Source organism: Lissotriton vulgaris, chromosome 9, assembly GCF_964263255.1.
Source record: "Lissotriton vulgaris chromosome 9, aLisVul1.2, whole genome shotgun sequence".
Classification (NCBI taxonomy): domain Eukaryota; kingdom Metazoa; phylum Chordata; class Amphibia; order Caudata; family Salamandridae; genus Lissotriton; species Lissotriton vulgaris.
The window spans coordinates 391,154,817-391,179,958 of record NC_141697.1 but is presented as its reverse complement, the minus strand read 5'-3'; the positions used below and the strand labels follow the sequence as shown (position 1 = coordinate 391,179,958).

The following is a 25,142-nucleotide window of genomic DNA, read 5'->3' as shown; positions in this document are numbered from 1 at the left end:
TTCCTTTGTTGATCCCCTTCCCCTGACTGCCCAGTCTCTTCTCACCTTGATTCCTCCTCTTACTGAAGATGCGTTCTTGGCTATACTCCCCAAAGTCAAGTCAGGCTCTCCGGCTGACATCTGCCCTGCTCGCATTCTCAGACAGATTTACTCTGTTTGCACCCAGTCCCCTCTTACACTTCTGAATAGTTCCCTTGCCCAGGGGGTCGTGATTCCAGCTCTTAAATCCGCCACCATAGTGCCTATCCTTAAGAAGCCCGGGGCTGATCCTTCTGCCCCTGCCAATTACCGCCCCATCTCACTGTTGCCCTATTTGGGTAAGGTGCTAGAGCGCCACGTAACCGCGGTACTCAGCTCCTTTGTTGGGGGGATTGAGGGCCTAGCATCCCGCCAGGCAGGTTTCCGGCCTAGACACTCTACCGAGTCCGTAGTGGTGTCGGTCCTGGACAACCTCAGGGAGGGCATGGACCAAAACCAACATCAGGCCTTGGTGCTCCTTGATCTCTCCGCCGCTTTCGACACGGTGGACCATTCCATCTTGCTGTCACGGGTCGGAGCGGCGGGAGTCGGGGGCTCGGCCCTGGTCTGGCTTTCCTCCTTCCTGAGGGACCGCACCCAGGCGGTTCGGTTGGGGGACTTCTCGGCCACCCCATTGAGGGTCACGTGTGGTGTTCCCCAGGGTTCTTCTCTTTCCCGTCTTCTGTTTAACCTCTATATCTAGCCTTTGATTTTTGCTCTCCAGCAGCTGGAGGTCACCATTTATAACTATGCGGATGACCTCCAGCTCATCTTTAATCTATCTTCTTCTTCTCATTCTATTTCCAATTTCCAGTCTGTTATGATTTTTATCAGGGACTGGATGAACTTCAACCAACTGAAGCTGAACCCTGACAAGACCGAGCTGGTTCTCACGGGTGGTTGTTCCAGTCCCTGGAACTCTTTGTTTTGGCCTTCTTCTTTTGCCCCCCCCCCCCACTCCTTCTTCCTCAGTTAAGACCTTAGGTATCAAGCTTAATAATCACCTCACCCTTCACTCACAGATTAGTTCTGTTGTTTCTTCCTGCTTTCTCACCCTTCGTACTATCCACACTGTCTCCCGCTTCTTTTCTTCCCTGGCACTTAAGCTGATCATGTCCGCATTGGTGATACACCGGCTGGACTACGCGAATGCCCTCTACAACGGCATTCCGGAGTACAGTCTGCGGAAACTCCAGCTGGTCCAAAACCAGGCGGCTCGATTAGTTTATGGCCTATCACGTTCCCACCACTCAACCCCTTTATTGAAGGCGCTTCATTGGCTGCCTGTTAGGGAGCGAGCCCTATTTAAAATAGGTTGTATGGTCTTCCAGGCACGATGGGGCTCGGCTCCCGCCTTCATCTCCTCCTTGATCAGGGAGTACACCCCCACCAGAGAGCTGCGCTCTTCGTCACAGTCATTCCTGCTGGTCCCTCGCTATAAGCGCAAAAAGTGGGGAGGGGCCAATTTTTCTACCTTGGCACCCACCTTCTGGAACTCTCTCCCCGACCATCTAAGATCGGCCACGCATTATCTTCCCTTCCGGAAAGACCTTAAAACTTTTCTTTTTAAGCAGGCTTTCTCTCTGTAAAACTGCTTCCACTTTCTTGAGTTTGTGGTTGTCATCTTTCTCCTCTGGTACCCTCCCTTCACAGCGCCAAGAAACAGCCAGGTGAATGTTGCGCTCTATAAATATTTTAAATTCAAATTCAAATTCAAGAATGAAAGACCGAAGTTCATAGACGATCAGATATCATCGTAGTTCCAATCATAAATGATGCCGACTAACAGTCGGGCAGTCTTAATCCAATGACCAGTCGAGCAGCTTCAGGGAAACCAAAGAGGGGAGTATTGCTGCAAAGCTCAAATTTAAAGGAATTGATGGACACACTTAGATGGGTTGGGTGAGAACCCACTCACCTGCCACGGCACCTCCCACCAGGACAGGGAGTTCTTAGCCTTCCTCTTTGCCAGGTACCTGGTTTCCTGGTCCTCTGTAGCCTGGCTGGGGAATGAAGAGTTGTATAGTCCTGCTTGGCCTCTGGAAGAGCTGGCAATGGAGCTGCCTGCCTCCAATGCTATGGGAGTCTCTTGCCTACCTGCTGTGGTGGTGCGGGGATCCCAAGCATGGAAACCCACTTTGAATCATGGAGGCTGACACCCAGAGAGGAAGCTTGAGGGGTGGGGTTAGCTGCACTGACACTAGATGGGCGGGACTACAACCGTCATGCCTCTACTTAGCCCGCAGGTTGTTGAACGTTGTGAGAGGTGCCTGTAACTCGTGGCAGTGTGAGGTTCCGTGACAATTGTAAGTGGTGTTTTCGACTCGCACGAATATGGTCGAGTCTGGTATCTATGAACCGCAAATGACGAGTTTAGTAAGTGTGCGCAGTTTCGCTGTGCTAACTTAAACCGTTCGTTTGTTATGTGGGTTTTTCATCTGTACCCACGGGTTCCATCTTAGATACGGCATCCATTTTGTCTCTTGCCCTCAAGTAGCCAGCGAACGGACGCTGTCCGCTTCGCGACCCTGGGACTCCCAAGATATCTGCGGAAGACACGTGTTCTTTGAAAGTGTCTTTATGACGAGGGGGTTGCTGCTGTAAGGCAGATGGTGCCGCTTGAGGCTCATCTTGCCGCGCGGGCTTATTGTCTCAGCCGTGCATCTCATTAGGCACGTCCCTTTGATGCCTGTATCTCGTGTTTCCCGATACCTCCCCTTTTACACCCTTTCCGATCTCCCCACTGTCTCCGTCTTCCTCTGCACCTGTCTTTGTTCCTATTTCGATCTACTTTACTGCTGATTGGAATTTGCTAATGGTGGGAAGATGGGTTTTTACAGTTGGGAACCGCCAAATGTTTCCGCACTTATGTTCCGGACCTTGTGTGTTTCAAAGCGACCAAAGCGACCCCTCTGGGAGCTAAATGTGGGAACCGGGTTGTAAACTTTTGTGTTCAATGTTATCCTATGGGTAAAAACTGTATAAAAGGAGCGATCCACAGAACCAATTTGAAGCAGTCTCCCCGAACTACACTCGATGTACTTCCTGTGACTTCTGTGTTCCCTGCAGCAAATAAACCTTGAATCTTTGACGCCGAAGGAAGTGTCCCGTGTCTCTGTGACTTGTACGCCGGAGCAGGTTACCCACGAAGGTTTCAGGTGTTGTGCCCTGGCACCGCTGGGTCCAAAAGAACCCAGTCCTTCAGTTGGCGCCCAACGTGGGGCTGCATCAGTGGTACCGGTCCAAGCCCGACGATCGTGAGGAACTTCGTGTGAAATCTCCGAGGGAAGGTGCACCCCGCTTCATCGATCCTGTTGTCGAAATAAGTGGCCCGAAGACTTTTCCCGCGAAGATTCCCGCCTCCTGACGGCTGCGACGGACTGCTGCCCTGACTGTAGACCTGTTTTGGCGCCTGGCGTAGACCTTGGTATAGCGAGACGATTGACGGGCCTTCCTGAGGACGCCATCGATCTTTGAGTTAAGTATTTGTGGGTCGCTCCCAGAGTTCTTGGTTGTTGACACTTTAGCGAGTGTTTTTGTTGTACACGCTGTGTGAGTGTTTTTGTCGGTGACACTTTGCTAGCGTACTTTGTTGTTGTGTTATTTGACGACTGCAGCCGCCAAAAACCGAGGGTTTTGTTCTTTGCTGGGACTTGGTAAATCCCGTAACCCTTGAAGTTTGTGAAACTCGGCTAGTGTGCGAGATGCCTGGTCGCAGTACTTTGTTCAGTTGTTTTAGACCTTGTGGTGCGGATTCCCTGCTGGAGGACTCATGTCCGATACCTCCGGTTGGAACTCCTACTTATGACTTATATAGCAAACATGGGCTAGGCCCGATTGCTTTTAACGATTATTGGATTAAATATACAAAGAAAGACGGCGACCTTCGTTGGCCACCTCACGGTAGCTTCGAGGCGTCGATCTTAGATAATTTGGAAATAAAGTTGTTCGAACGTAAATCAAGGCCGGCCATGTTTGATGCCTTTCGGTTGTGGCGCAAAGAAGCCCGACAGAAAGAAATCAGACAGAATAAACGTAGTCAGCGAGATAATGTTGCTACCATAGTGAAGAAAGCTGAGCAGTTTCAGCGTGATAAGGAGGATAAGGATAAGGAAGTGTTTGAGAGGCTACAGCGTATGTCCATAGATAAATGCTATCCTGCTTTGCCTACGGAGTCGGATAAGAAGGAAGAGGCAGTTGAGGATCCTTTAATGTCCTATCTTATGAAGTCGCCACCTCCGTACGTACAGGGTACCGCAGCTCCTGTGGTCCCTGCCGTACCTGTTCTTCCACCTCTTGTTCCTCCACCAGTTCCTCAACCTGCACCCGCTCTTCCGACTGTTCCTGCTCCTTTGTCTGTTTCTATTCCTACTGCTCCTCCGCTTCCACATACTCCTGCTCCCGCTACTGCTCCTGTGTTGTTAACCCCTGTTGTTGCTACTGTTTCTACTCCTTCTCTTGTTAGTCCTGTGTCTTACTCTTCTCCCTCTACTCGTAATCGTAATTCTCCCCTTGCGACAAACTTCTTTCAGTCGCTCGGACCTGTTTTTGGGTCTGCTGGTTCTGATGGTCCTCAGAGACGTAGTCAGCTTCCTGGTAACAGAGAACGCGTTGCGCTATATAATATGGCGATGGGTTGGATGGTAAACCCCCTTAGAAATCCACCTCGTGTTGTCCTCGAAACGTTTAATCAATTCAACATACCGACTCAGAGATATGTGTTTGACGAAATGTGCAAGTTCCTTCATGATCAGATAGTGGCCAATGCGCCTGACGAGGTGCTGACCGCCCTGTCTGAACTTCGGCTTCAGTTCGCAACTGGACTGATAGTAGATACTAATGTTCGACGTGCTATTGAGCGGTTGCTATCTCTTCGTCCCGCTCCTATTCCTCATGCATTGTTCGTTGAGGACATTGAAAAACAAGACGAGTCTGGCCAATATCCTATGCGTGAAGTTCCGCCAGTTTGGATACCAGCTGATACTAATGCTAATCCTCAGGTAGTAGCGCATTTTGAGAGAGTGTGGATACACCTCCCATGGAAACGATCGGAAGTGCTTCAGGTGAAACAATCTTTGCCCGATCCTCGTAAAAATCCCACTGGGTATTACAAGGAACTATCGCAGCTCGTAGATGCTACGGTAATGAATCTTGCCGATATCGACATGTTGTTTGGCAATGTCGTACCGCAACCGGTATGGGCTAAGATTCGTCACCAAGATCACGCTACTGAATTAGGTGGTGATTGGGCTGCCATTACAGCGGCAGACGCTGGACAAGTGGCTGCTACTAAACCCGATCAATTGATTACTGCTCTTCCTCAGCGAATCATTGCATTAATGAAAACGCTTATGCCAGCCATGAGAGTCAATTGGGACAAGCTGTCCGCCTGTAAGCAGAAGAAAGATGAGAGTGTTTCCGATTTCTTTACGAGGTTCGAGGAAGCATTCATTGATCATAGTGGACAGGATATGGGTACTGAGGGTGGACAGAGGTTGTTTGTGGATAAATTTGTGTCGAACTTGTTGCCCGATCTCAGCAATAAATTAAAAAATTCAGAGAGTGCATGGGCCGTTTCTACCTCAGCTCAGATTTTGGCTACGGCACAATATTACGAGAATAGAGAGAAAGAAGAAAATGACCGTGCTGATAAAAAGACGAAAGAGCTAAAAACTAAAGTGTTGTTACAACAAGCGTATCCGCCACGTTCTAATCAGAATGCGTCTCAGCAGAATAGATCACAGTCGCAATCGAATCGATCGCAGTCACGTAATGATTCCTCTTTTCAAAGATCCTCGTTAGGGTACAATCAATGTGCTTATTGTAGACAGGAGGGACACATCAAATTCAATTGTCCTGCTTTAAACGACCGTAATAGTGGTAATTCATCCAGAGGAGGCCGTGGTGGTTCACAGCACGCATCACGTGGTAGAGGTCGTGGTGCTCAGAATGATCGCTCTGACCATTCATCAAATTCTAATAACTGTTTCGATCAACGCGGATCGTCGCAAGGACGATCTGCGCAGTACAATGTAGACGATTATTACGTCGATCAGGGGACTGACGACAGTAATTACTAGGACAGCCAAAGACAAGGAGAGGGAGTGGTATCAGTTCCGGTTGATCAGAGAGGGCCTTACGTCGCAGTTGCTACATCGGGCGTCGTTGAGCCTTTTCTGTTGGACACTGGTGCAGCGAAAAGTTCTATCATGCATTCGAAACTCCCTGGCGCACCTTTGTCTGGCTTAACAAATGTTTCCGTTGGATTCTCTGGCGCCCCCGTTAGCAATCCAGTTTCGCGCCCTTTGCCCCTTAAAATTGGGCCTCGTGAGCTCGAAGCTCCGTTGATTTTGACTACTGGTTGTGGCGAAAATCTTTTGGGTCTGGATTTGCTTAAACGTTTGTATGCAACTTTGTATTGTTCTCCTGCGGGTGTAAAGCTTACGTTAGGAGAGAGGGTAGTCTCTCCCATGTATTTGTCCCTCGATAAGCTTCCACCGGAATTGAATTCTCTTCCTGCGTCTTTGTGGGCGACGGGTCCAAATGATGTGGGCCTACTTGATATCTCCCCTTATGTTGTTCAGTTGAAATCTAATGTGCGATTGCCACGTATTCCCCAATACCGTATCTCCCTTGATGGTGAACGAGCTTTGTTAGCGATCATCTATGATTTGATCGAGAAAGATGTTATTGAGGAGACTCGGGGAAACGTGTGCAACAGCCCTGTACTGCCCATTCTTAAACGTACTGATCCTACCAAACCGCCTGTTTATCGTTTTGTTATCGATTTACGGGAGGTAAATAAAATTGTGGTTCCTCAATTTCCTGTTGTGCCTGACATCACGGCGCTACTGACTCTGATTCCAGCTACTGCTTCATGGTTCTCGGTGATTGATTTGAAAAATGCATTTTTCAGCATCCCGATTGCCGAAGAGAGCAGGGACCTTTTCGGTTTCTCTCTCGGTGGACGTAGCTTCCGGTTTAAACGCGCTCCTCAGGGCTACTGTGAAAGTCCATCGATTTACAGTCAAGCTTTGAAGGGTCAACTGGATGCGTTTCGGTTGCCGGTTGGTGCGGCTTTAATCCAATACGTCGACGACTTATTGGTGGCTGCTGATACTCAGGACATTTGCAAAATTGCTACAGTGTCGTTGCTGCAACATCTCTGTGAGTTAAATCACAAGGTGTCACCTTCTAAACTCCAATATTGTTGTCAAGAAGTAACCTATCTAGGTCACTTATTGTCAAAGGAGGGAAGGAGATTGACCCCAGAGAGAATTGCAGCGATTGCGCGAATGGCTGTGCCACAAACCCAAAGAGATGTGCGTGCCTTTCTAGGTATCACGTCGTACTGCAGGCAGTGGATTCCTAATTTTTCATTGCTAGCGAAACCATTGGTGGCTCTTACGTGCAAGGATGTTTCAACTCCTTTACCATGGACGGAAGAATGTCAGAAAAGTTTTTCTGAATTACGTGATTCATTGTGTTCGGCTCCTGTGTTAGGTACCCCTGATTACAGTAAGCCGTTCACGTTATATGTTCACGAGAGGGAAGGTTGTGCTTTGAGTGTTCTAACGCAACCTTTTGGTGGTAAGCAACGTCCATGTGCATATTTTTCCTCGACCTTAGACCCAGTAGCTAGAGCATTGCCGAGTTGTTTGAGAGCAACTGCGGCAGCTGCGGTCTCCATCCGACAATCAGCAGGATTGGTCATGGATAATATGCTTACGGTGATGGTTCCGCATGCAGTCGATACTCTTTTGAATCGAACGAAAACTCAGCACTTGACGAGTGCGAGGTTGTCTGGGTACGAATTGACGCTCTTGGCAAGCCACATTCAGATAAAACGTTGTAATGTCCTAAATCCGGCAACTTTGTTACCAATTAGTGCAGAGTCAGATGAAGTAGCAGAACATGACTGTTACTTGCGGACAGAAGAGGAAACAAAAGGTCGAGTGGACCTTAAAAACACCCCATTGGAGGACCCGGATGGCACTCTGTATGTGGATGGGTCATGTTTTAAGTTGCCGAATGGCGATGTGACTACTGCTTATGCTGTTGTAACATTGAATACTGTTGTGGAGACTGCGAGATTGAATCAGAATTCTGCCCAAGCTGCAGAGCTGATTGCTCTCACTAGAGCATGTGTGTTAGCAAAAGGGAAACGTGTGAATGTGTACACCGATAGCCAGTATGCTTTCGGTGTAGCGCATAGTTTTGGACGATTGTGGCGAGAGCGTGGTTTCTTGACGTCGCATGGCACGAAAATACAGCATGGCCAGCTTGTGAACGATCTTTTGGATGCATTGACTTTGCCTGCACAAGTTGCAATTGTTAAGTGTAGTGCGCATCGTAAAGTGATGGATGATGTTGGTCGTGGTAATGCGTTTGCAGATGAGATTGCTAAGGAGACTGCCCGGAACCTTAGCACTCGAATGTATGTGACGAGTTCGGTTAGGTGGCCTACAGAATCAAGTATGTGTGAAGATACCATAGAGAGCGTGAAAGCAATGCAGAATGAGGCCACTGAGACTGAAAAGACGAAGTGGAAAGAAAGTACGGGAAAGTTGGATGTGAATGGTTGCTGGATTGATTTGTCAGATCAGAAAAGATGGATGTTGCCTGATGCGTATGTGCTGGCCGTTGTGACAATGGCACATGGGTTAGCGCATATTAGCGCGAAAGGCATTTGCAAGTTGCTGGCTGATGTGTGGAAGAATGATGGCATTACAAAGTGTGCTGAACGTCTGGTGAAGAATTGTATGGTGTGTATAATGTACAATCCTGGCAAAGGAACCCCAACTCCCCCTGGCAGTTTTGCTCCTCCTTCGTACCCCTTTGAGGTGATCCAATTGGACTTCATCCATATGGAGAGATGCAATAACCTGAAATACGTTCTGGTTGTGGTTTGCGCATTCTCCCGATGGATCGAGGCCTATCCCCTCAAAGACAATACTGCTTTGTCTACTGCGAAAATCCTACTGAAGGAATACTTTCCTCGGTATGGAATGCCTAGAGTCGTGTGGTCAGATAACGGAAGTGAGTTTGTTGGAAGTGTGATGAAGAGTGTGTGTAAGGGCCTTGGGATTAATCAAAAATTCCATAGCGCCAATCATCCCCAGTCAGCTGGATTGGTTGAGGGTTACAATGGTACCCTTAAGCTAAAACTAGCGAAGATTCAGGCTACGACTGGACTTTCGTGGCCTGATGCTTTGCCTCTAGCACTACTGTCAACTAGGGCGACTGTACACTCCCGAATAGGGCTTAGTCCCTATGAGATAGTGTTCGGCCGTCCTGCGAATGTGTGGGGGGTTCCTAGGCCAGGAATATTCTCTGATCTTGAGTATCCGATGTTGATTGATTACTTACATGACTTGACTGCTAAACTGAGGTTAATTCACCAACAGGTTTACGACGCCTTGCCAACGCAGACGGAGGGTCCAGGCCACCAGCTCCAGCCCGGGGATTGGGTGGTTACTCGTAACTTCTCACGCAAGAACAATCTGGACCCCCGATTCACCGGACCTTACCAGGTGCTCCTGGCCACGAGGACTGCCGTCCGTCTTGAGGGGCGGAAAAATTGGGTACATGCTACCCATTGTAAGCGAGTCCCTATTCCTTTGCCGGCAGACCCGTGGGTAAGGAAAGGCATTGCGTCAACAGAAACAGAAACATTGCCGGCGTTTGTACCTTTTAGCGACGCACAGCTTGTTGGAGAACCCTCAGCGCAGCAGAAAGCCACTGTTGAACACTTGTCAGCAAAAGACTCAAGACCAGATCAACCAACTGATCAGCAGGACGCTGTCTCTTCAACGGATCCTTTGTTCGACGAGCAGACACGTCCCGGGAAACATCGATATTCTTTGCGATCTCACACTAAGGACAAATAAAATTTTCTTGCTTTGCTGAAATTGACAACTGCAATATCTTCGTTTCCCATGATCAACTTTGAACATTCGTATCATTGAAAATTTTTCTGTACATATATCAAGCTTCTTCCTTGTATCTTTTTCCTTCCACAGCTGAGAGACACTGTGCCTATATATATATACATATTGTGTATTGAAGGCCGTAGGGCCGCGCGCGTACTTCCTTCTGGACAGTAGGTCTTGACGCTAGGTTAAAGACCGTCGGTTCCTAGGAACTCCTGGGGATTGACTATTGCTGTACAGAACGGAGTGCGTCAAGAAACGTTGCGGACGGTCGTAGGGAATGGCATTCTCGAAGCTGAATGATTTGGAAGGAGCTCAGGCATACAGATTCAAGCTGCAGCAACTCAGTCGTACCAAATGTTTTATACTTCAATTGTTTGTGTTGTTTCTGACTGCTTCTGCATTATTGGCGGGTGGGGTGTATTACACTATGTCTTACTTCTTACCTGCTACCCCTACTCCTACTCCTCACCCTAACCTTACTTCTACTGCTTCTCCTCATTCCTTTCACATGTTACCGGAACACGAGCAGGCTAGACGTGTAGAATTCCGCAACAATTCCTTTATTCAGCTCCTCCATCAGCATCAGTTAGTGGTTAACGCTACTAATTGTTGGGTGTGTGGGTTGATGCCACATACTGCGGGTAAGGGAATTCCATATCTGGTGTTACCGTATAGTTCCCAAGGGTCAGCTCGAGCATTTCAAACAATGTTTCGAAGCACACTGGGTTTCCACCCCATTCAAGAACAACGTTCCCCCAACTCTGGTCCTACCTCGTATCAGAGGCTGCTATCGATGGCAATAGAGGATATGGAAGATGAGATCCATGATCCTTTTCTTATCCCCGACGAAGAGGTACGAGCCTATAGGGTCCTAAGTAGAGGGGAATATAGTATGTTCACTAGTGAAAAGCAGCTTAAAAGCTCGCCTCCAATATGGGTCGTACCCCACACTGGTAATCTTTGTCTTGTGGGTCGTGGTTCGCAAGCCCCACTTGGAGCAAGTGCTTGCACTGAAAGTTACGTTCTGCCAATGTTCTCGTCCCCTGTGTTTCTGGCTGCCAAGGGTACATACTTTATCTGTTATGATCGTGCATACACATGGTTGCCCGCAGACTTCATGGGCTCATGTTTTATTGCAAATTTGTTGCCTCCGACGTTCACTGTAGATGCCGATTATCATAAGACTAGAGTTGTACGAGGCGTAATTAGCGAAGAGGATACTGCCGGTCAAGAGGCAGGAGACTTTTTCAAGGGTTTCCTCCCGTTTTGGGGACCTATGGTTAATAGTAGGAACCTGAGACAGTTGACTCGAGTGGTAGAATCAACAGCTAATATTACTGCCAGTGCCCTTGGTAATATCACCACAGAACTTCAGGCGGAGAGACTTATGACGTTACAAAACCGTATGGTTTTAGATGTCGTCTTAGCAGATCGCGGTGGGGTATGTAAAGTGATCCATTCGAGCTGCTGCATTTTCATTCCAGATAATGCTCCTACTGTCTATCAAGCCATCTCGAAGTTGCATAAGATCTCCGAATCCATACACGTGGATGTAGGGGATTGGACGCTACTTGGATGGTTTTGGGGCCTGATATCGACTTGGGGTTGGAAGATTCTGATGATCATCGGAGTTGTGGTAGTGTTCCTGTTCACGTGTTGCCTTTGTGTACAGTGTGGTCCTGCCTTATGTGGCCTCTGTGCTACAACGTGTATGAGACAACCATCTGTTACCAAGGGGACTCGGTTGGACAGAGCTATGCTACAACAACATCTTGGTGGTCTGATGAATATCGAATATGATTCCGACTAGTGCTTGCCTACATGAGGGCAAAAGGAGCGTCTGAGGTTCCGTGACAATTGTAAGTGGTGTTTTCGACTCGCACGAATATGGTCGAGTCTGGTATCTATGAACCGCAAATGACGAGTTTAGTAAGTGTGCGCAGTTTCGCTGTGCTAACTTAAACCGTTCGTTTGTTATGTGGGTTTTTCATCTGTACCCACGGGTTCCATCTTAGATACGGCATCCATTTTGTCTCTTGCCCTCAAGTAGCCAGCGAACGGACGCTGTCCGCTTCGCGACCCTGGGACTCCCAAGATATCTGCGGAAGACACGTGTTCTTTGAAAGTGTCTTTATGACGAGGGGGTTGCTGCTGTAAGGCAGATGGTGCCGCTTGAGGCTCATCTTGCCGCGCGGGCTTATTGTCTCAGCCGTGCATCTCATTAGGCACGTCCCTTTGATGCCTGTATCTCGTGTTTCCCGATACCTCCCCTTTTACACCCTTTCCGATCTCCCCACTGTCTCCGTCTTCCTCTGCACCTGTCTTTGTTCCTATTTCGATCTACTTTACTGCTGATTGGAATTTGCTAATGGTGGGAAGATGGGTTTTTACAGTTGGGAACCGCCAAATGTTTCCGCACTTATGTTCCGGACCTTGTGTGTTTCAAAGCGACCAAAGCGACCCCTCTGGGAGCTAAATGTGGGAACCGGGTTGTAAACTTTTGTGTTCAATGTTATCCTATGGGTAAAAACTGTATAAAAGGAGCGATCCACAGAACCAATTTGAAGCAGTCTCCCCGAACTACACTCGATGTACTTCCTGTGACTTCTGTGTTCCCTGCAGCAAATAAACCTTGAATCTTTGACGCCGAAGGAAGTGTCCCGTGTCTCTGTGACTTGTACGCCGGAGCAGGTTACCCACGAAGGTTTCAGGTGTTGTGCCCTGGCACCGCTGGGTCCAAAAGAACCCAGTCCTTCAAGTGAATCACTCAGTTTGCGCCTTGGTGAAGAATGTAGCGAACTGTGAGAATCAGTGTGAATTGTGGGAAACATGGATCATCGAATGCACCTGGTTGCCCAGTGTCGTCCTGAGGCTACACCTGTCTGAGGGTCACTTGAATGGCAATTGCCCTAGGGCTCCATCTGGGCGTGCCTGTGGCTCCCTTAGTCCCCCCAGATCACCCATCACAGGACCCCCAATCCCCATTCCTGGCGTGGGGCTGTATCCACAGCCGCAGCAGGTCTCCAAGGTTAACAGCCTCTAGCATGTTGGAATAATGTAGGTAAGGGAAGTCCGCCAGTTGGATCTGGAACTTCGGGATATGGATTAGCTGGGTCAGTCAAGCTGGGGTGCAAGCAGAATTCACCAAGCATTGGATTGTTCACCTATTAATGGGGAATACGATAGTAGTTTAGACCGTTGTAAGCCTCTGGTCTGGTGCACAGCCTCTGGTCATAATGGGCTTGGCCATTCTGCATGCAGGTTCGACCTGGGCCATCTGGTTCCCAGCTGGCCGAGCAGATAACTGGTGGGCCAGCTGGTGCGGCTAACTGACTTGTGCCTACCCCAGGTTGTGTAAGTCCCCAGTTCATAGTGCCATACTAGTTGAAGAAAAACAGCTTCCCTGGCAGGCAAAATGGAAGAGGGGCTTTGGCTGTGGGGTTCACCCCTCGTTAGCTCCTCAGGCTTGGGGACCAAGAAGGTGAAAGGCATCAACCAGGGGCAGAAAACAACAAGAATTGGTATGCAGTTCCTAGAGGGATGTAAGTATAGTGACTAATGGGGGAACACTAATAGTGTTTGGTCACCATAAAGGAGGATGGGGAAATCCTCCTTTCGGATAGAATGCCCTCACACACCCAGCCCGCTACGTGTAATGTTTTATCATCAGGCGTGCTCCTCGTCAGGTCGGCGGTGCAATACCCGACGAGCACCCTCAGTAGGGGCTCTTTGGCAGAGATCTTTTATCCTTGCCGTTTAGTGAGTGCGTGTGTGGGGCCCTAAGGCACGGAAGTGTAGTGTATGTAAGGATAGTGAATTTAAACAGGGGACGGTGGTCAGGGCCACTACTTTAATAATCCTGCCTCCTACCCTGGTTAAAATGGTAACTAACTACAGTGATGTTGTGAGTAGTTGCACTCATGTGGTCAACATATTTTTTGCCTTTTGGTCCCAAGAAATGGAATCAAGCGGCAGTTCTTCAGGAGTGAAAATAATCAATTTAATACTACACTAATTTCTGGTTATGAGGTGCATTGACCCAAGTGTTACCAGTTCTGGAGCACCATCCGCGAGGAGCGTCCATCAGTGCTGGAATCAATCTAGGATTTAAAACAAAGTGTGGAAACACAGAGTCACTAACAAAGGGAGATGTCACCTACAAGCTAAGTCATTGTAAGGTGGTATGTCAAATTATAATGCAGTAGTTATAAAAAGCGGCTAAGTGCAATATTAGTGACCCCTTAATGGGTGGCCTAGTCTTGTATGTGACTAAATACCAGAGTATAAATGGGGTCAAGTAAAAAGTATAAAAGTGCGGCAGAAATCAAACAATCATATCGGGTGCTTTAGGCAGCCCATCAGCCTCAGGTTAGTAGTATAGATTACCAGAAGACCGTGGAAAGGCCACACTTGAGAGTGCCGGGCTACTACTCATATGTAACTTTACCGACGCTGTGTCCACCGGAGTCAGCCATTACCCATGAGCAATTTGTACCTAAACGCTAATTGTTTCCTGCCCTCATTGCTCATTCAGGAAACCACGCATTGAATTGACGTGCTCATTTGTTGCCGCTGACTGATGCGGCCAGTAGTGAAATACTTTTAGGTGAGTGGACTGGCTTGATAATTGTATCCAAAATGTTTGTCTCTGCCCCTTTACAGTGAGAAAGATGTATACCAACAAGGGGGTTCTCCAGGGTTCATACCTGAGCCCAAAACTGATCAATTACTACGTAGCGCCTCTGGCACAAATTGTGTGTTTGGTGTGGAGATCATGTCATATGTAGATGACACTAAACTTCTCATCTCCTTTTGACCTGTTCCAGATAAAGTGAATGCTCAATTTGCAAGTAGCATTAGGGAAACCACTGTCTGGATGACCAACAACTGTCTCCAGCTAAACAGTGGATAAACAGAGATTATGCTTTTGGTGAAGCACTCAAGCTATGGTCGAGTGACTGTCGGCCTACTGAACTTGGTCCACTTCCTGCTCTTAAGCAATTGGTAAAATACATTGGAGTAAAAATAAATCAATCACTATCCATGAAAGATCAACTTAATGCTGAGTGTGGCACTTGCTTGGCTACAATGAGGTTCCTAAAAATAGTTTTTTCCTGGCTCCTGAACACTTCTAGAAAAATCCTTGTCCACGTTCTTATAAATAGTCACCTGGACTATGGGAAAGCTTTATTGGTAGCAGCAAATGACACCTTGCTGGCCAAACTGCACTGTGCAGAATACAGCAGCACGGCTGATCTGCAATCTACCTCCATGGTTGTCCTCTTCCCCATTTAAAAAAAGTGCATTGGTTGCCTATCAGAACGCAGGCAGTCTTAAAGCTCTGCTGTCTGATGTCTAAGGTACTATGCAAGGCCTGTTGTGACTACCTACATTTGCAACTTATCACTATCACCCTTCCAGACTGCTAATTTCCTCAAACAAAGCTCTCTTGCAGACTCAACACATTCTCACCTACAGATTTGAGGGTAGAGCTTTCTCGTATATGGCCCTGTATCACTGGAATAGGCTCCCTCTACATCTTTGCACCTGCCCCAACTTTATGAATTTGAAGATGTTAAAAACTTGGATGTTTTAGAATGTACTAGTTTGTCTGATCAGCACAGAGTGGAGATACTCCATCTGGAGTGAGATGTGCGCTATATGAGGAACAAGAAATAAACCATGGATCCCCCGAGAGGACCAGGAGGAAAAAAAAAAATAAGTTGTGTTTGGTATGCAAGAGTGATTATAATTTAACATTGGCCCTAGAGATTTTCTCATAGGCACAATAAAGGAGGATACCTTCTGTTTTTTTTTTTGAGTTTTGCCATTTTTGGGTGTGATGGTATCATTGTACCCAAATATGGTGCAGCTCTACCTATGGCAGAAAGGAAAGACATCTGATTGGCTAAAATAAGAATTTTTCTACATGTACAGGATTTTACCACCCTCTCAACTTCATTTTGTATTGGCAAAACTTGGATGTGTTCGCATTTGGTGATGTGTTCATCTCTTATTTTGACAGAGAGTTCCATTTTTTGAGGGATAGCAACAAAAAAATGGTATCTGGTGACCTGAGACATGAAGAGCTGGATGACAGCCAGAGGTGCCAACAAGGACGACATCAAAGTTCATTGTTTGGACATTTTTTCAATCCCTTCACAAGAGAAGAAGGTAACTGCCAAGATAGTGACATGCAACCTCGGCAGCGGCTCAGGCAAGAAGTGCTCTTTTGGACCTTCTGGAATGAAAAAGCACTTAGGGGTGTGGCATTGCAGACATCTAGTTTGTCCAGAGTGAAGATACGATGAGGAGATGGCATCAACATTTTCTGCTGGACCCTCTCTACAACCAGGAGACACGGTACTATCTGGAGTGTGGCAGGGGCAGTTTGATGTCAACTCTTCCATATACCAATATGGTAATCTACTGCAGCAAGACGTCCAAAATTGTCCTTTTGGGGGAACAAAGTTCTTCTATTATAGACAAGATGATGTCTGAAAATCAATGCAAGCAGAAGAATTATTTTTTAAACTCCAAGTTCAGGTGCCCTCTTTTTTAACTCATTTTTTGCGTCAGACGGTCGGGAGCCATCTGACGCCACAGTGCTCATGTGTGTAGGAAGGCACACAGCCTTCCTTGCACATGGCACAGGAAATCCCTCTGGTGTGTTCACCTTGCAAAACTAGGTCGTTCGTGATTGGGAATTTTAATGTCTCCACAATATGTTTTGGGCCCTTTCCTGCGGCGGGCACTTAGCCCACCCACACAAGTGAGGTACCATTTTTATCGGGAGACTTTGGGGAATGCTGGGTGGGTGAAAGTTTGTGGATCAACACAGATTCCAGAACTTTCCATCACAGAAATGTTAGGAAAGCTTGAGGTTTGCAAGTGATTCTCGGTAACAGAATCTGGTGAAAGCAACACAAATCATCCCATCCTGGAATCCCCTGGGTGTCTAATTTTTAAAAATGTATAGATTTGCTAGGTTTCTCTAGGTGTTGGCTGAGCTAGAGTTCAAAATCTACATCTAGGCACATTGCAAAAAAAGGGCCAGTAAATGTGTCCACTGTGCATTTAGTGCCGTTTCCTGTCGCGGGCACTAAACTACCCACACAAGTGAGGTGTCATTTTTACCAGGAGACTTTAGGGAATGTAGGTTGGCTGGAAGTTTGGGGATCCACTTAGATTCCAGAACTTTCCATTACAGAAATGTGAGGAAAATGCGTTTGTTTTGACAAACTTGGAGGTTTGCAAGGGATTCTGGGTAACAGAACCTGGTGGGAGGCTCAAAAGATACATACCTGATTCCACTGTACATTAAAAAATGTACAGGTTTTTTAGGTTTCCATGGTACCGGTTGAGCTATGGTTCAAAGTACACTGCTAGGCACATTGCAAAAAAAAGGGTCAGTTCTCACAGGAAAAATGTGATGGGTCCACGTTGGGGTTTGGGCCGTTTTGGTCCGTATCCTGTCACAGGCACTAGGCCTACCAAGTGAGGTACCATTTTTATCAGGAGACTTTGGGGAATGTGCGGTGAGTGGAATTTTGTGGCTCCATGGAGATTCGAGAACATTCCATCAGAGAAATGTGAGGAAAATGTGTTCTTTTGACAAAGTTTGAGGTTTGCAAGTGATTCTGGGTAACAGAGCCTGAAGAGAGTCACACAAGTCACCTTAACCTGGATTACACTGGGTGTCTAGTTTTCAAACATTTACAAGTTTGCTAGGTTTCTCCAGGTGCTGGCTGAGCTAGGGTCCAAAATCCACATCTAGGCACATTGCAAAAAAGGGTTAGTTTCCACTGGGAAAATGTGATATGTTCACAATGCGTTATGGACAGTTTCCTGTAGCGGGCACAAGACCTACCCACGCAAGTGATGTACCATTTTTATCAGGAGACTTAGGGGACACAGAATTGTACACAAACTGTTATTACCTATTGACTTTCTATGTATTTCTGCCTTCCAAATGTAAGACAATGTGAAAAAAGAAGCCAGTTTGAAAAATGTCCTCTAATTCACTTGCTAGTATGGGTACCCACAATTTCGGAGATGTGCAAATAACTACTCTAAACTCCATATATTGTTCCCATTTTGAAAATGCATAGGTATCCTTGATACCTATTTTTCACTCTTTATATTTTACCAAATGAATTGCTATATACCTGGTACACAATAAAAACCAATTGCAAGGCACACCTCAGTTATTGGCTCTGGAAACCTTGGGTTCTTGGTGAACCTACACGTCCTATATATCACCACAACCAAAAGGGTCCAGTGGATGTAATGGTATATTACTTTAAAGAATCTGCCATAGTTATAAGAAGTTACAGGTGAAATGTTGGCACAAACTGCTGTTTTTCCCAACTTAATTTCAATATATTTTTATTTCAACTGTTAGTTTCTATAAGAAAACCTTGGAGGAACTGCACAAATGACCCCTTGCCACATTCAGGATGATTTTGTCTACTTTTCTGGAATGTAAAGCTTTCCGGGATCTATTATTGCTTTCACACCTATTTCTACCACTAACTCAAAGGAAGGTGAAGGCACAAATATTTTTTTTAAAATAGGCTATGTCCCAGTAAAATGCCAAAACTGTGTAGAAGGTTTTGGTTTTCGGACAAAAGTCCGCCTGTCCCTGTAAGCTGGGAAGATGGTGATATCAGAACCACAAAACCTTGGTTGATACTGTTTGCAGGGAAAAAACAGATGCTTTCTTCTGCAGCACTTTCCCCCCCTTTTTTCAAAATAAAAACAAAATGTAGCTTGGCTAATTTCTGGGTCCCCTCCAGGGGAATCCACAAACCCTGTGTACCTTATGTAGAAAAAAAGTTACAGTGGCCAAAGCCTGAACTATCCCAAATAGCCAAAAAAAAAAGGCTTAGCACACAGGGGCGAAAGGCCTAGCAGTGAAAGTGTTAAGTTAAATCCCCCCAACAAATATGAAAGCTCATTAAAAAATTAACAAGATTAAAAACAGAAAAAAGTTTCTTTTTAGGACCACATTTATTGTTTGCTATACCTGTCTATGTGGGACCTGGGCCCAACCCACTGCAGAGCAATCAACCCTGGGCTGCGCGTAGCAGGGGTTTGGTAGCAGGGCCTGGCCCAAATCCCAAAAAGGCTGAAAAAAATCTTTGGTGATATGAAGCAGTCAATCAGATTTAATATTTTGCTCTTTCGGTCCCACAGCACTATAACAGCCCAAAATATTGATTCATTTTGAACCTTCATTTTTCAAAACCTACTGCCCAAATTTATATCAAATTGTACAAAACACACTTTCTGGGTAAAGATATAGTTTTTTGGAAAATTATGTATAATTCCATTCAGCCATTTTGGCTGTAGCCATCTCTAAAGTTCCTATGAGAAATTGCATTGAGAAAACATGTTTTGGGACCTCCACTTTTTCCCAGCCCCTGCTGGACGGATCACTGTGAAACTTTGCAGGGAGGAGCTGAAGTGGATGAACCTTTTTTTGGAAAGTATCGTTAAGATCCATTAAACGGCGCCAAAGTTACTAGCAAACCAAAAAATACATTTCCTCTGGAAACCTGTCTCTAAGTTGAACTACACAGAGGTGACTGCCACACTTTAATATGAATTTATAAGTATAAATCAGGAGGAAGTAGCTTAAATTGACTCACCTAACTGAGAACACCACAGACATTACTTTCATTTCATGATAGCACCAAGTAGAGAAAAATTTAATAGTTATTCTTCAGGAAACATTGTAGGTTTTCTTTTCTACCGAAGTCAAAAAATTTGCAAACTGTGACATTTTTATATTTTTTGCAAATAAAACAAGTCTTACTTTTGCAATCACGTCAAGTGTTACTCGACACATCAAGTTGTGAATTTCGACCTCTGTTCTTCCATCTGCTTTTTCTTCTAGTTTTTCCATAAGTGCCTCAGCTTTTTCATTGAATGTCCCCATCAAACCTTTGAGGTAGCTGCAAAACAGTGTGTGTTACCTTCTGTACATTAGGAATGTTTATGATAAATAATGTGCAATAATGCCTTCCATCTCATTTTGTGACAGCATGATGAATATTTTGTGCAGTCTCCATACAGGGTTCTTTGGTATTTCTTGGTGTGAAACTCCTGCACTGCTGAGTTTAGGAACTTCATCTGCAACTCATTGATGACACCTGACACTCTGCAGCAGTAAGGCTGAACTGTTAATTATGGGGAGGGTTAGATTCATTTGCCTAGTTGATCCAGTCTTTTAAAGGTCCAGACAAGATAAAAGATTATGGAATGCATTTCAGATGATATTGCTACCAACTGATTTAATTTGTTTTCATTTTTTTGTTCTTTTTCCTTCATAGCTTTAGGTGAATCTAATAAAAACAAGCACTGGCAAAGCCAACAGCTCCCACCTACAAGAGTGCTGCTGTCTTTGTCAATGTTTCTTAGTCATATTGTACAGCAGCGTGTCTGCTGAGCAGCATGACGGAAAGTAAAAAAAAGTTTTACGTTCAGTAAACTCTGGCCGCGTCATAGCACTTTTTTATATTGCTTGCGGGAGGGTGGTGTCATCTTGGATGGAGGGAGGGCGTTTAACACAGATGGTGTGGAGGAAAATGTGCTTTGATGTGGCGAGCAGTGTCCACGTCACAGCTCTTGTTTTTGTTATGGTGGGTGGGTTGAGACAAATGGTGACAATGGGGAGCGGGGTAAAACAATGACAACCGGTTTGGAAGATGGCATATGCATGGCTGAATGTTTTAAAAAAAACGCAATGACATGGCCACCGCTGGTTGCTGAATTTCACTTTTTGTTGTTAAAGAGGGTGAGTGGGAGGCAAAATGGACCAATGAGGGGGCAAGCAACAGCAAGTGGGCAGAATGGGCAAGTGGGAGGGCACTTGAGGGAAAAAGCAACATTGCGTAAAGGAGGGGGTAAGCAACAACACAGACAGCAAGAGAAGGGTGGGAGGGGGCAAGCAAAAACACAGAAATTGGGTGCAGGCAAGCAACAATGGACAGCTGGTGGGATAAGTAACAACAGACAGCAGGAGGGAGCAAGGAACATCATAGACAGTGGGTTGGGAAAAGCAGCAACATTTACAGCAGGAGGGGACAAGCAGCAACATGAATAGGAGGAGGGTGCGAGCAGCCACAAAATGCGCAGGAGATGGCATGCAACAGCACAGATAGTGAGGTGAAGGCAATAGGAAGGAAGTGGACACAGAGGAGAGGGATGGAGGCAAGCAACAGGAAAGACAGGGGCATTGAGGGGACAGATGAAGTCAAGCAACCAGAAGACACATTCACTCTCATGGAGTGCTTCAACCAAGAAACAAAAGAAGCACTCAAAACACTAGCTGTGGAAGGACACCATTGCTTAGACCGTGCTCCATGGGGAGGGTGAACAGAAAAAGAGGATGTGAAACCCACAAGCTTTAACAAATCAAAAGCAAACAAATAAGAGTGATGATGAAGCCAACCAATGACAAGCAAGGGGTGGGTTATAAGCCCACCGCAAAGAAACAAATGAGCATATTTAGTAGGAAATTGTAGAGCGCTGCCGCAAATTTTACAGCGCTGTACTCCATCATTTAAAAAATGCAGCGATGCACATTATTTACAACAGTATGGCACACCCCTGTGTTTTCGCTGGCACTAAAAATAGCTCCAGCACAGACACCTTTGCGCCATAGTGCAAGGGTGCCTGCATTGCAGGGAATGCCACTAATGATTGTTAATGTGCAGGAAGGTGTCCCTTCCTGCACATAAAATATCAATAATGGTGATTTGTTACATCTTAGAGCTAATCTGGGGAATTGTCAAAAACCAATGGGTGTTGCAGTGGAATGCACACAGCATCACCCATTGCACGCCCCTTTCATGCAGAAAACTGCGTGAAAGGGTAGCATATTTACAAAGAAGAGTTAAGCCACAAAAAGTGGCTGAACTTCACTTTGTAAATATGGTGCAGGGCATTGTGCTACGGAATGCCAGTAAAAGTGACGTTCCAGTGGTGCAATCCCATTGTAAATATGCCTCGAAATGTCTCTCCAGCTGTACGCTGTCTCAGGCGAGACCTAATAATTGCCTTCAAAACTTTGAGAACCTTCCAACTAGATAGGTGTGTTTCACACATCCACTTTGGATTTAGGCAATGAGTCTTAAAAAGACCTTGTGGACAGAAGCACAGAGATGGAAGGAGCATTCAGAAGTAGTTGGAGAAGGCGGCGGAAGGTATAAAATGGAGAACAGCAAAAGTATTGAAGAAGGAGAGGTGGTGATAATATTACAAATCAAAAGAATTTAAGCAGAGAATAAAGCAAAGGTGACTAGGAATTATGAAACTGCAACAAAGGTTTGGGGTAGCAAGAGTTTTTCTTCAGTAGGATCCAGTTTTACTTCAACACATGAAAAAAGTTGCAATCCTGAGGGAAAAGCAAAGTTAAAGTGTTAGAAAAGAAGTAAAGGGAGGATGTGGATGAAGAGTGTTAAACAGAATTAAAAATGTTCAGAAAGGAGATAGCAGCATCAAGGATTATAAGAAAAATATTTTAAATGCAACAGGAAGTAAAGGAAAGCATGCAAAGACAATAATGTTTATCATAAGAGGAGGGCGTGGCTTGGGCGCCGATGGCGATGGTCGCCTGAGAGCTCGGCTCCGGGACTAAGCCCGAGATTATCCTGAAATTCGGAGGCTGCGGGGCACCCCAGACCCCGCATTCTGCTGAGCGTGCCGACGGCAACCTGCCGGGGGCCCTGGTGGAGCTTGGACGAGGGTTGCTCCGAAGTAATACCGAAGTTTGCGGAGTTGCGGAGTGAGACCCAACATGGCGCCCGGACTCCTTTGTCCCCCTGATCGAAACTACTGAGTTGAAGAGGTGTCGCGGGTGTCGACTGGCGCCCGGCTTCGCCATCCTCGGTTGTTCTGGACATTGGACATTTACAGGATTGGACCTTTTGCACCGGATTTGCACTTGGTTGGACGGCCGGACGGGTGCCCGCGCACTGGAGGGCACCGGGAGCGGACGCCCTGTGATCCAAGCGGTGGCCCGCCTCGCGACTCCGCAACTAGCTACGTCTTCCTGGCCAGTCCAACTACATGGGAGGCGCGACACTCTGGCGCCACAGATCATCCGAGGGAGTTGGTGGCCCTCACCCCGGGGCTATAGTGGGTGAACGGGTCTGCCCGACTCGGCGACGGCTGTCTCCGCCCCCTCATCGGTGCCCTCGGACGCCGTGGCGGTGGCGTGAGCCGAAGCGGCGGAGTCTCCACAGGCTCTGGAGAAGGAGATCGCCCATACCCGAATTGAGGACAAGCACCCGGGAAGGTCGTGATCGACACCTGTACACGGAGACACCTACTCCGGGACCCTCACGGAGTGCCCCTGGCAGCATGGGGAAACCTAGAGGAGCCAAGGGATCCAACCAGACCACCTCGGACTCTGAAGCCCAGGACAAAGAGGAGCATGGGGACCCAAAAAGTTTTGGTAGCGCGCCACTGCAGCAACAGTTCGACCGTGTCCTAGAGGCGATAGAGGCTACGAGATCGGCCCTCCAACAGGACATTGCTCAGGTGGCGACGAGCCTGGGCCTCCTCAGGGCGGACCATGGCAAACTCTCAGACCGGGTCAAGGAGGTGGAGGGCACGGTGAAAACTTTGGAGCCGGCGCAGCGAACCTTGGCTGCGACGATAAAGGACGCCTTATCCCGAATCGAGACCCTCGAACGGAGGGCGGAGGATGCGGAAGGCCGCAACAGGAGGAACAACATCCGAGTGGTGGGCCTGCCGGAAAAGATCGAGGATGGCGACATGGTGCGATACTTGGAGACCTGGCTCCGAGACACGGTGGTCCCGGAGGGTCTGTCCTCCTTCTACACTCTAGAACGGGCCCACAGAGTCCCAGCACGGCCCCCACAGCAGGGACGTACCCCGAGGCCGGTGGTGGCGCGGTTGCTGCATTTTCGGGACAGGGACTTAATCCTCAATGCCGCCAGGCACAATGGCCCGTTCCAAGTTGCGAACAGTCAGGTGAACATCTTCCCTGATTACACCTACGAGACGCAGCGCAAGCGGTTCTCCTTCCTAGCGGTTAAGCGCGAACTCAGGAGCGAGGGCATTCAGTATTCACTCCTATATCCTGCAAGGCTCCGCATCATTGTCGACGACAAAACCCAGTTCTTCGACACCCCGGAGGAGGTCTGTGACTGGCTCGAACTGTACCGGACAGGGAAAGATGGTTTTGGCTCCTCGTCCCAACAGGCGGATGAGCCGGAACAAAGGAGGCGATCCAAGAGGGTCAGGAATCGCCGCGGCCGCACGGGAGGGCCCTCGACTGCGGAGACATCATCGGAACGGAGGGGAGTGTTGGAAGTATTGTCGGAACTGTCGGGAGCAAGAGACGAAGCCATCGAGGAGGAAGAAAACCCGGGTGCTCAGGGGGCACCGTCGGACTCGGAGGATTCAGTGGCAGATAGTACCCATACACCGGTGATCACACCGAAATCGGTGGAGGACCTTCTAGATGGACAAGGGTAACGGGGTATACGGCCTTGTTTTGGGTGGGGGCCCGGCAGGGGGGAGGCGGTTGCCGTCCTTTATTGCTGACAACGAGGGAGAGAGGGTTGGGGGGCCTCTGCTTTTGCCCCGGAAGGTTTTGACACTGTTTGGGGCTTGTTATAGTCCTGGTGGCCTGGGCGACGAGGGCCCACTGCCTCCGCCCAGCCCGCACCTGGCCCATAAGGCCTTCCTACGGTGGCGACCGTAGGATTAGTGGGGGTTCTGGGGTTGATGTACGACGAGGTTTGGATGGGATCTAGATGGCGCAGTTTGGGTCCTGTTCTGGGGTGGGTGGGGGGGGGCTTTGTTGGTTCTTGGGTGGTTTGGTTTTGGTTGGGGAAAATGGCCGCCATCAGCGCTGGGAGGATTGATGCTTTTTCTTTGTGGGGACCCGGATGGGGGGACTGTGCAAGAACAATCTGGGACAATGGCTGATGTTGCTAACTTGAAATGTGTTACTTGGAACGTGAGGGGGCTTCACACTATGTCCAGGCGCCACAAGGTCCATGCTTATTTAGTGCGTAGGGGAGTGCAAATGGCGCTGCTGCAGGAAACGCATCTGAACAAGGCGGAAGGGGCGGCGCTTCAGCGTAGATGGCGGGGGCAGGTCTTTTCCACGTCGTACTCTGCTTATGCCAGGGGGGCGCTAATATG

The 25,142-nt window shown here is 47.5% G+C and overlaps 1 protein-coding gene across 2 annotated transcripts in view; it reads right to left on the bottom strand.

The window, feature by feature from the left end:
- The window catches only part of LOC147690171 (cholesterol 24-hydroxylase-like), a 399,802-nt gene that overhangs the window by 236,287 nt on the left and 138,373 nt on the right, over positions 1-25,142 (bottom strand). For both annotated transcript variants that reach the window (XM_086937764.1, XM_086937763.1), the window contains exon 7: positions 19,774-19,912. In XM_086937764.1, the coding sequence (XP_086793890.1) occupies positions 19,774-19,912 (139 nt within the window). The remainder of the gene's footprint in view (positions 1-19,773; positions 19,913-25,142) is intronic.